A 12,135-nucleotide genomic window follows, 5' to 3' on the forward strand; every position below is an offset into this window, starting at 1 on the left:
TTTAAAAAATCTTCAAATAAAATAAACAGTAGATAATCCAGAATTTACTAATCTTTTCAGTGGGGTTTTGTAATCCTTTGCTATGATAGGATTTACCAAATATGCTCAAGTAAAAAACTGCAAAAAATATACACATTAATCAAGACTACATAGTTTTAATGATACTAAAAATGATCATCTTAATAACATCAATAATGATGGCTAACATTAAAACAGTCCTTTAAGGGTTGCAAAGCACATTCCATAATCTCATTTGATCAATTAGAAAACTTTTGGCAGCATCCTGAAGTCAAGTAATTATAGAGAAATAGGTAAACAATTCTTAAAAGAAATACTTCAATTCACTAATTATGTCACAAACAAGACTACACATGACCTTTATTATTTTAGCTGAAGGACTCATTAAATGTATCAGAAGATTGAAAATCTGAGGACATTTAAATGATCTACATTAAGAAAAGACCTTCATCAAATAGGGAGATACTGCTTTTAATCATGGCTGCACAATGCAATGATCCAGGACAACTCTGAGGGATTTATGGAAAAGAACGCTACCTACATTCAGAGGAAGAACTATAGGAGTGGAAACAGAAGAAAAACAATTGCATGAACACATGGGTTGATGCGGACATGATTTGGGATGTAAACTCTAAACGACCACCCTAGTGCAACTATCAATAATATGGAAATAGGTCTTGATCAATGACACATGTAAAAACCAGTGGAAATGCCATTGGCTACCAGGAGGTGGGGGGGTGGGGGGGAGTGTATGGTGGGGGGCTTAGGAGATGGAGGGGAGGGTAAGGAACATGAATCATGTAACCATGGAAAATTTTTATAAAAAATAAAATTTCAAAAAAGATAAAAATAAAAAAAATAATCATGGATGCATCAGGGAAATATATATTTCCCTAAATTCTCAAATGCATAAGAACTATTTTCCTTTTACAAAATGTTTTATACCTAAAAGAGATTTTGTGGACTTAAGATAAAAATAACAATGGGAAACTTACTAAAGGAAATTGATACTTTAATAGCTACATATGATTTTTGAGAAATATAATTTAATCAGATTGAGGAAAAGACAATTCCTAAAACTGATTTTACTGAAATAATTGTCAGTGTATATGCTAAAAATTATTTTAAGAAACATGGTTGTAAAAGTACTAGAAGAGTAAAGTTATGTTTTTATAACATTAACACTGACATTGCAAATAAATAGCATGATATGCTGTGAAAGCATGTTAATATATAATTAACATAATAAACATTCCTAATTTCCCATTTATCTTTCATTTCCCACTCAGCTGATCTCTTTTGGACTTCAACAATAACCTGCAAGACCAAATTAGACATGGTACTCAAACCAACCTAGGATCCTCTGCCCTGAAAAAAGTCACCCTTAAGTATATTATTTATTTTACATTTACATTTACAAATTTTAGACCTAGCTTTCTGTACTCTTGACTCTGGAAAATCAAATTATTGTACAACTAAGTCACAAATGGGCACTTACTTTGTCTAAATATAGTTGCTAAATTTAAAAAGGTCTATAATTTCATAGTGGAATTATTCTTCTAAAAAGCAAGAAAAAATAGGGATTTTGACAGACATTTCCTAAAGAATAATTTTTGCAAGAAAGCTTCTGTAATACAAAAAGTTGGAATGGTGGTTTCAGAGTAAGAATGGCCTGGGTTCAAATTTCTGACTCTTGTGTGACTGCATTTGCCTCAATGCCTCAAGACACACTCCCTAGAATTATAGTTACAATAGTTAGTTGTCATTTGAATTTCTACACTTCTCTGAAAAAAAAAAAATCAATGGTTAAGAACCACTATTCCATCCCTAGTGATCTTGTTTGAAAGTATTGGTTTCATTTTTTTTCTTTTAATTCCATACAAGATATCCACCATTTAGATCACTTCTACCTCTCAATTCCCACAAAAATGATTCCTTTTATTGGAACTGATACTACTGCCAATGAAAGCTAAATTTGTTGAAGACTTTTTTCCTCTTAACTAGCAGCCATCTGAACCAACTGTTTTACTAAATTTTTTTAAATCTCATATGTATATTTTCCATTTTTAAATAGTTCTCAAATAATTTGAAATCATACTTTTAAAAATTACTTTACAATTTTAAAAAATCTTCAAATAAAATATACAACAATAAATAATCCAGAATTTATTAATCTTCTCAGAGGGGTTTTGTAATCCTTTGCTATGATAGGATTTACCTAATATACTCTAGCAAAAAATGCACCCTATTGCTTCTCTAGGACAAGCATCAATATATAAATGAAGTGAATTCAAAAGGTTGGTGAGTCAACAAATATGAAGAATTTTAATTTCTACTTCTTATAAAAATCATTCTAGTTTCCTTAAATGCAAAAGTCATTATAAATATGTCAATATGCACATGTCACACATGTGCATATTGACATATTTATAATGACATTTATTTGGTAGAAAATTACAGAAATACCACTAAAAATATTCAAAAGATTAGCAATTAATTTTTATTATATATAGTATATTTGTTCTGCAATCCAAAGGAAACTATATTAAAGCTTCATTGTGGATGGGTGAAATGAGTAATTAATTTTGAAGAATTAGAAAACATAAAAAATTAAAAACATTTAAAAAGGGATAAAAATATTAATTCCCTAAGTCAATGAGCTGCTACAAATAGAGTAAACTAATGTTGTGGATACTTTTTTACTAGCTATATTTGTATGGTGGATTTATATATCAATAAGACTTCAAGTATTTTTGTAAATAAAATAATATTAAAAATTACTAATACCTAGATAGGTAAATACTTGGTCAAGTAATAATTTCTACTCTAAAATGATTTAACATAAAACAAAACTGATCTTACTATTCGACAAATTAGGCCCTCGTGTACATTTCAATGCAAAGGGAATCTAATCTCTAGGTATAATTTACAAATTAAATACATTTACTCAGATCTTCCCTTGTTGCTTCATTAAGGCATACCAAAATTAAAAATAATTTCTTATTCCTAGAATAATAAAAATATTTACAAATACATCAAATAGTTAATTCTACTTACAGACGGAGAGCCCAACACAGATTTGGGAGACCGAATCATCCCAGCAATGGAATGTCGAATTGAATCAAATTTAGATAATTTCTCCTTTCTCTCCTAGATTGACAGGGAAGAAAAATTGTCACTACATTAAAATTTTGACAAAATATTGTTATAATATCCTTAAATTCTAAACTAAGGGTGAGGGTGGGGGGGAAGGGGGGGGGGAATCTGTGACAATGAATGTTAAACTTACCAAAATATTCCAAACCAAGATTTCTCCAAACTAGTTTTCACTTTGGGGATTGAAACGTATTAACTGAAGTATAATTAATTTCGTAGCTAGGGGCTAGAGTTGGAGAGAACTTGAGAATACTCTTAGGATAGAAAGACCAATGGTTAGAAGTTATAAAAGGGCAGTTTTAGGCTTGGTGTCTAAATGAAAAGTAAAATTAGCAATAAAACACAGAAGTAACAGGTCTTGTCTTAGATTTAAATATCCATAATCTAGTAGTTTTTTGCAAGGATGACAAACCAAAGTTAACTAATGATATTACAAAAAGCCAAACAACTTCAGAGATGCAGGGCTCTTTCTTCAATTCTTTATTCTGACAATATTTTAAGAGAAATGAGGAAACTATCAAAAGAAATGCAAATTTAATAAAAGTCTCATAAAAGGAATCTGGGAGTGTCTTTCATTCTAACTTCTCAAGAATAACTTATGTAATATTGGTACTAATTGTCCTTTAAAAGTGTAACAAAGTACTCCTAGTGAACCTATCAGGCCTTCTTTTTCTGAAATTGTATTATTAAAGATCTCCATGTGGTCTTCTGTTAATTTAAAAGCCTTTGAAGCTTTGTAGGAGAATTTTGGCAACATAAAAAAATAAACATTTATTTTAAAAGAATGAAATAGTGAAGTTTTTTTCATCTGCATAATCTCACAAATATTATTGTCCATTATTATGCTCTCTCGAAATCAAATGATCTGTTGGGGTATTAGTGATACTATAAGGCTTGATGTTTTCTATTGTGAGTGAATTTCAAAGTTTGTTATTCATCTAAATGCTAAGAATATTTCATAAGTAAGGAAAGAAATAAATCATATTGAAAATGATAATCAAAATATTTTTTAAAAACAAGTTCAAAAAAACAAGGTAAAGAAAGAACCTCCAATTTAGGAAAAGTATGTTATAAATACTTGGCTGATATGATAACAAGTTTCAAATCTCACTGCTTACTCGCTGTATAGAAGATTTTTATAATGAGAATAGGATGAATCTATTTATAAAATAGATAACAGAATGGATTAGAAGACTCAAACAATATGTTTTCTTTTTTCTTTTTTAAACTCTTACCTTCTGTCTTAAAATCAATACTAAATATCAGTTCTAAAGCAGAAGATCAGTAAGGACAATTGGGGTTAAGTGACTTGCCCAGAGTCACACAGCCAGGAAGTATCTTAGAGCTAGATTTGAACCCAGGTCTGCCCAACTCCAGGCCTGGCTGTCTATCCACTGAACTACCTAGCTGCTCCTCAAACAATATATTTTCAAAAAGGGCAACTACAACAAAAGGATGAATGAATAATTAAAATAAGGTAGAGCTGGAGCAAAATCCATATATCCCTCACTTCTCTTGAGTCTTATAGAATCCCTCACTTCCTTCAAGATTCAACTCAGCTACTACATAATTAGAAACTCTCATATTCCCCTATTTGGCCATAGGTCCTACCATTCTATCTCTTCCTATACTTCACCCCTAATAAACCACTCCTTTGCCCTTACTGATACTTCTAGTCTCACCACCTCTAAATATTTTTTCAGGCCATTTACCCAGTTCTGACTTCACTTTCTTCAACTCTCCAGTCCAAATGAATGGTTAACCATTTCAACTTGGCAGTATCTACACTCCTGAATCCCATGCTCCCTTGACCTACTGCTGTTCTCTTGCCAAAAATTAGCATCAGATTGATCTCACCACCTGTTCTGGAGGAAGTTCCAGTCGTGCTGCCTGGCTACCTTACAAATTCATGTCAACCAAACTCCAATGGATCCTCACTGCAACAAGGCATTCCTTATATTTCTCTCTTATTAATTCCTTATCTCTCACTCCACCCAGAAACCAATCCAAACCTTCAGTTCCCTCCTCAAATCTCTCACCTCCTCTTTTCCCACCCTCTCAGATGAGTGCCAGGTCTCTTACTTTATACATAAAACTGAGGGCATTCAACTTGAGTTCTTTTTTCTCCCATTTTCATTTTTAAATTCCTTAACATCATCTCCCACTGTCTCCTCCTTTCCTCAATCCCTGACAAAGGCAGCCCTTCTCCTTAACAAAGCCAAACATTTGTTATGTATATTCAATCTCATCTCCTACCATCTTTTACAGATGACTGCATCTTCAATCATCATGTTTCTCTCTCAAACATTCAGCCTCTAACTATAAATTGGTTGTTTCCTTTTGTTTTGTAATATAGTCAGTATAAAGTTATTGATGAGATCATAGGTGCAATAAGAAAAAATCATTAAAGAAAAAGCTGAAAACTTAAGGATAAGAGATGCTTTAGCACAAGTATACCTTTCAAATTTTATCAAAGAACTGAAAAGAATAAACCAAACTTTGTATCAACATATTAGGTTTAGTTATATCTCACTACTGGCTTTCTTAAGAGTTAAATAATAAAAGGCTAACATTTCTTAAAAAGAATAAACAAAGCACAAACCTAACAAACCCTATAAAACATAATTGCCAATCCAAATGTGCACATGTAAAATACAGTGCCAAAATGTATATTATAAAAATGATTATTACATATTAACTTATTAGGAATTCATTTATATTTTCAGTATCAAATAAATTATAATTTCCTTCAGAAACAGAAAAATGAGGAGGCAACAGTAGTGGAACCCACTGTGAAATTGTAAAAATTATCATTTGGAGTGTTATCTGTTAATAGAAAACTTTGATTGTTAGTTCAGACAAGGGGGTCTGAAAACTAAAGACATGATGGTGGTTTGCTAGGATTCTTCCTGACATTTATAAGAAGAATGTAAAGCTGTCAGTCTTCCCTTGTAAAAGAAAATCTCTAGCCATAATACCTTAGCAGTCTGAACTTGAGATGGCCTAGGTGACTTTGGAGACATAAGCAAAGCAGATAGTAACAAAGACCACCCAAACAAGTATCGCTAAGAGCAGCAAAGCAAGCTCATTCTAGAGACAAGGCAAGAAAAATTTGGAGAGAATACAAAACACCTCATTGATTCAACCAAAGATCTGAAGAACAGAGCTAGCTAGAAGAGACAACTTAAGGATTATTGGTTTACCAGAACATTATGGTAAAAGAAAAAATTTAGACATCATCCTATCAGAGACAACTGCCCTGACATTCTCAAATAAGAGGGAAAAGTGGAAATTAAAAGAATCCAAAAATCACCTCCTACATTTAATCCATAACTGACAACTTCCAGGAATATTATAGCCAAATTAAAAAACTACAAGACCAAGGAAAAAATATTACAAGCTGCTAAAAAGAAGTCATTCAGATATCAGGGAACCACAGTTAGGATAACACAGGATCTGGCTGTATCTACACTGAAGGTCCAGAAGTCATGCAACATAATATTCCGGAAAGCAAGAGAACTGGGTCTACAACCAAGAATCAACTATCCAGCAGAACTGATTATATTATTGTAGGGGAAAGTATGGTCATTCAATAAAATTGAGGACTTCCAAGTATTCATAAAGAAAAAAAAAAACAAAAAACAGACTTAAACAAAGAGTTTGCTGCCCAAACACAGAACTCAAGAGAATCACCATAAGGTAATTAAGAGAATGGGTGGAGGGGAAAAATCTTTTCTTTAAGGGACTCAATAAGTTCAATCAATTTGTATCCAAAGAAGAAAAGAAGATATTGGCAAAAATATTGAAAATTGTTATTACCATTACCAACAAGGTAACTAGAAGAAGAAGTTTACATAGAGGGAACAGTGACAAACTGTATAGGATGAAATGTATGTACGTATGTATAAACATATACAACACTAGAGGGGGGGGGGAAAGAAGGTAATATTAAGAAAAATGGGAAAACAAACAAAATGGAGTAAATTTATGTTCCATAAAGAAGCTCGTGGGGCCAATAGGGAAGAATAACAATACACTGTAAGGGTAAAGATGTTGGAGAGAGGAAATATTTAATACTTAAGTGCATTGAAATCAACTTAAAGAGGGAAGAACAATCTACTGGGGCAGATAATTGATTCATGTCCTATAAAGAAGTAGAAAGGTAACAAAAGGACTGGTGGAAAGGGAAGTAACACTAGGAAGTGAGAGGGCAGGGGAGGGATAGCTTAAAAAGATCCTAAAGAACAATAAGAGGGGAATAAGAAGGGAGAGGGGGAAAAAGGGAAGTACAATAAAGGAGGGGATTAGGGGAACTGATTAAAAACAAAACACTGTTATAGAAGAAAATAGTGAAGGAAGAAAGGAGAGGACAAGGAGAGAGAATCAAAATGTCTGGGAATACACAGTTGATAATTATAACTCTGACTGTGAATGGGATGAACTTGCCCATAAAACATAAAAAAATAGCAGAGTGGATTAGAAACCAAAATCCTACCATATGTTGTCTACAAGAAACACACATGAGACAGGCAGACATACATAGAGTAAAAATGAAAGGATTGAGAAAAATCTATTGGGCTTCAAATGAGAAAAAGAAGGTAGGGGTTGCCATCATGATCCCTGACAGAGCCAGAGTAAAAATAGATATGGTTAAAAGAGATATGGAAGGTAACTACATCCTAATAAAAGGCAGTATAAACAATGAAGAAATATCAGTACTCAACATATATGCACCAAATGGTATAGCTTCCAAATTTCTAAAGGAGAAGCTAGTGGAGCTCAAGGATGAAATATATAACAAAACTATACTAGTAGGGGACCTCAACCTTCCCCTATCAGATCTAGATAAATAAAACCAAAAAATAAATAAGAAAGAGATAAGAGAGGTGAATGAAACCCTAGAAAAATTAGAGTTAATAAATATATTAACTAATATTAACATATTAAAATAATATTAACATATTAAAAGTAAATTAAGCGAACACAGAATAGTATACTTGTCAGATCTCTGGGAAAGGAAAGATTTTAAAACCAAGCAAATGTTAGAAAAAAATTACAAATGTAAAATAAATAATTTTGATTATATTAAAATAAAAAGGTTTTGTGCAAGCAAAAACAATGCAACCAAAATCAGAAGGGAAACAAACTGTGAAAAAATCTTTATGGCAAAAAATTCTGACAGAGGTCTAATTACTCAAATATACAAGGAACTAAATCAATTGCATAAAAAAATCAAGCCATTCCCCAACTGACAAATGGGCAAGAGAGATGAATAGGCAATTTTCAGATAAAGAAAGCAAAACTATCAATAAGCACATGAGAAAGTGTTCTAAATCTCTAATAATTGGAGAAATGCAAATCAAAACAACTCTGAGGTATCACCTCACACCTAGCAGAGTGGCTAAAATGACAAAAAGGGAGAGTAATAAATATTGGAGGGGATGTGGCAAAATTGGGACATTAATGCATTGCTGGCGGAGTTGTGAATTGATCCAACCATTCTGGATGGCAATCTGGAACTATGCTCAAAGGGCTATAAAAGAATCCCTGCCCTTTGATCCAGTCATACCATTGTTGGGTTTGTACCCCAAAGAGATCATGGATAAAAAGACTTGTACAAAAATATTTATAGTCTCGCTTTTTGTGGTAGCAAAAAACTGGAAAATGTCCTTCAATTGGGGAATGGCTGAACAAATTGTGGTATATGCTGGTGATGGAATACTGCTGTGCTCAAAGGAATAATAAACTAGAGGAATTCCATATGAACTGGAAAGACCTCCAGGAATTGATGCAGAGTGAAAGGAGAAGAGCCGAAAGAACATTGTATACAGAGACAGATACGCTGTGGTAAAATCAAATGTAATGGACTTCTGTACTAGCAGCAATTCAATGACCCAGGACAATTCTGAGATACCTTTGGAAAAGAACGCTACCCACATTCAAAGGAAGAACTACAGGAGAGGAAACACAGAAGAAAAACAACTGCTTGAACACATAGGTTGATGCAGACATGATTGGGGAGGTAGCTTCGAAACGACTATACCAATGCAACTATCAATAATATGGAAATAGGTCTTAATAGATGACACATGTTAAAACCAGTGGAAATGCATGTCGGGTTTTTTTTGGGGGGGAAGGGGGTGAAGGGGAAAGTAAGAACATGAATCATGTAACCAAGGAAAATTTTTCTAAAAAATTAAAAAATTTTAATTTTAATTTTAAAAAAGTATTGAAACAATCCTTCAGATTTGATTGGCTAAAGAGACTAATAGTTTAAACTTTTTATATTACTTCCTGACCATCTAAGGAAAAAACAACTATACCTGCCAGACTTCAATGGGCAACTCAGGCCCAACAGCTTTGCTCAACAAAATAAATCTCTATCAAATTGGTGAACATGTTTTGTAAGCATTTGTCTCCATGTTTTCTGCTTCATCTGATTTCTTCAATTGAATTTTTGCAGAAAACTGTTTTTTATTTCTCAAAGAATTTTGAATGACTGGAACCTTGAAAAATTATAAAAGAGCATTTTCCTCTCCCCAAATTATACTTATTCATGAACAAAAAATAATAAAAGTCAGTGACCTTACATATATTGCCTAAATCTTTCCATTCCATGTGAAATATGTGACCGACTGGGGACCATCATTATATGGGAGAGCCTGCCCATTTCCTAATATAACACTTATCTAATATGCCCTCAATTTCTCTAAAGATGATACCCATTGTGATTTCCTATAGAATAGAGAATAGGAGATATATATATATAGATATATATATACAAATATGTATATATATATATATGTCAGTAGTTATTTATTTTTTGAGAACCATTTTTTTGTTGTTGTTACAAAATCTGAAGGGTTTGACTCACACCATTTATATTGTCCTCCTTCAAATATCTTATCCTTCAACGACTTCACAAGTGTGTCACTTTCAACATGGATCTCTTCTAGATTCACTTGATCCAATCCAGTTATATTTTCTGTCTTTGTTCTCTTTAGTGTCATGTCTACTTTCTCAATAAACATATTTATCAAATGCTATGTTAGCTAAAGTCCAAGTGAGGCAGCTCCACCAACTTTGATAGATAAAAGTATTTGTTACACAGATTTTTTACAAATCTTCCCCTTTTTTTCTTGTTTTTTTTTTGTCCACTGTCAATTTCCACCATTAAAAGTCTGAATTATAATTCTAGATCGATATCTAGCTGAGACTTCTAGACAAGTTTTCATTTAACTAGTCTTACTCTCCACTGTTTTGCTCAGGTTTGTCAGTAACACTGTTTATAATTATTCTTCATTATCCCATGTAAAGCCATGTAATTCAACATTCCAGTTCAGACCCTGTATTTATACCCTACTACATAATGTACTCTGTAAAACTGTGAGGAATTCTACAACTATTATTCCTTATGACCTATAATATTTAAATCTTATAAAATGTATTTCAAGTTTCAAATCTCTACATTTTTATACTAACTAGTATTATTTTCAAATTTTGCCTACGTACATAAAGCAATAATATCATGTTAGATACTTCTTAATATAGAAAGGAAATTATACACTAGTTCAATTTTTAGATTAAAACTAAAAACCGTCATGATACAAAATTAAATGTAAAATTTTCTTTTAATCGTTGACAATATTTGATATTAATGAGGAAAGTAAAATCCTCAATAACTTAAGCAGTCTGCATTGTGATTAGTAAAAATAAAAAAGTCCAGAAACATGGAATAATAAATTGTCTCTAATTGGTTTTCCTGACTGAAATCTCTCCTACTCCAGAACATGTTAAATACTATTGCCAAAGTGAAAGCCAAGACCTTATCATATCATTAACCTACTTAATCAACACTTTTTGATCCCTATTATCTCCAGGATTAAAAATAAACATATGTTTAGCTTTTAAAGTCCTTCATAATCTAGCCCCAACCTACTTTCCCAACCCCCTTTAATCCAATAAAATTTATCTTCTCTACAGTCCTCAAACATAACACTCTGTCTCTCATATCTGTGACTTTCCAAAGGCTTTCTTCATGAATGAAATACACTCCTTATTGACATCCCTGCATCATCATATGGAGTCTTTCTTGGTTCTACCCCGCTTAATTTCTAGTGCTCTCTCACTTTTAAATTATATAGAATTTTATTTTTTATTACTTATTTGTTTTATTCTCTCTATATTTCTTCTTTATGTAATTATATATGTACTGATTTGCCATTCCCTTCATTATACTGGAAGCTTTTGGCCAGTGTGGTTTATTTTGTTCAATACTAGAATCCTGAAAACAGAAAATATTTTCACACAAGATATTTATATAATTATTTTACCTCAATTTTAAAAAAATGAGGACCCCTCCTCCCCACTTTCTAGCATTTAGTATCACAAAGTAGTAACTTTTTTTTCAGTAATTATACCCTTCAAATGAGGATAAATATTTTAAGCCCTTATTTTCCATCTTAGAATCAATACTATATATTAGTTCCAAGGCAGAAGAGTGGTAAGTGTTAGGCAAAGGGGGTTAAGTGACTTGCCCAACTAGGAAGTGTCTGAGTCAAGATTTGAACCCAGGACCTCCCATCTCTAGGCCTGAGCTATACAGCTGCCCTCTGTGTATAAATATTTTAAAATTTTTGAAGTCCTTTATAGTTGTTAAAAGGATTTACTTTGAAAAATCCCCTTTCCCTCAAAAATACAACTATAATATTATTTATGAAAAATACAGGTTTTACTTATCCTTTAAACATTTTATATCAATGCTACATTTACAAATTATTTACATACTATCAACAGAGAAATTATGGTTCTCTCAAAACAAGCAGGGTTAGAACAACAAAATATAAAATATATTTCTTACAATTTACTCACAATACCAATAAAACTGACAATCTAAATGAAATTAATAAATATTTACAGAAATATAAAATAATAATACTAAAAGTTAATAGAATAATACTT

The 12,135-nt window shown here is 32.1% G+C and overlaps 1 protein-coding gene across 1 annotated transcript in view; it reads right to left on the reverse strand.

Moving 5' to 3' along the window:
• FER (FER tyrosine kinase) overlaps positions 1 to 12,135 on the reverse strand; it is a 273,706-nt gene that overhangs the window by 161,778 nt on the left and 99,793 nt on the right. Inside the window, exon 10 of the mRNA XM_044680270.1 lies at positions 3,076 to 3,168. Coding sequence (XP_044536205.1) covers positions 3,076 to 3,168 — 93 coding nt within the window. The remainder of the gene's footprint in view (positions 1 to 3,075; positions 3,169 to 12,135) is intronic.

This window comes from Gracilinanus agilis, chromosome 1 (assembly GCF_016433145.1).
Source record: "Gracilinanus agilis isolate LMUSP501 chromosome 1, AgileGrace, whole genome shotgun sequence".
Classification (NCBI taxonomy): Eukaryota; Metazoa; Chordata; class Mammalia; order Didelphimorphia; family Didelphidae; genus Gracilinanus; species Gracilinanus agilis.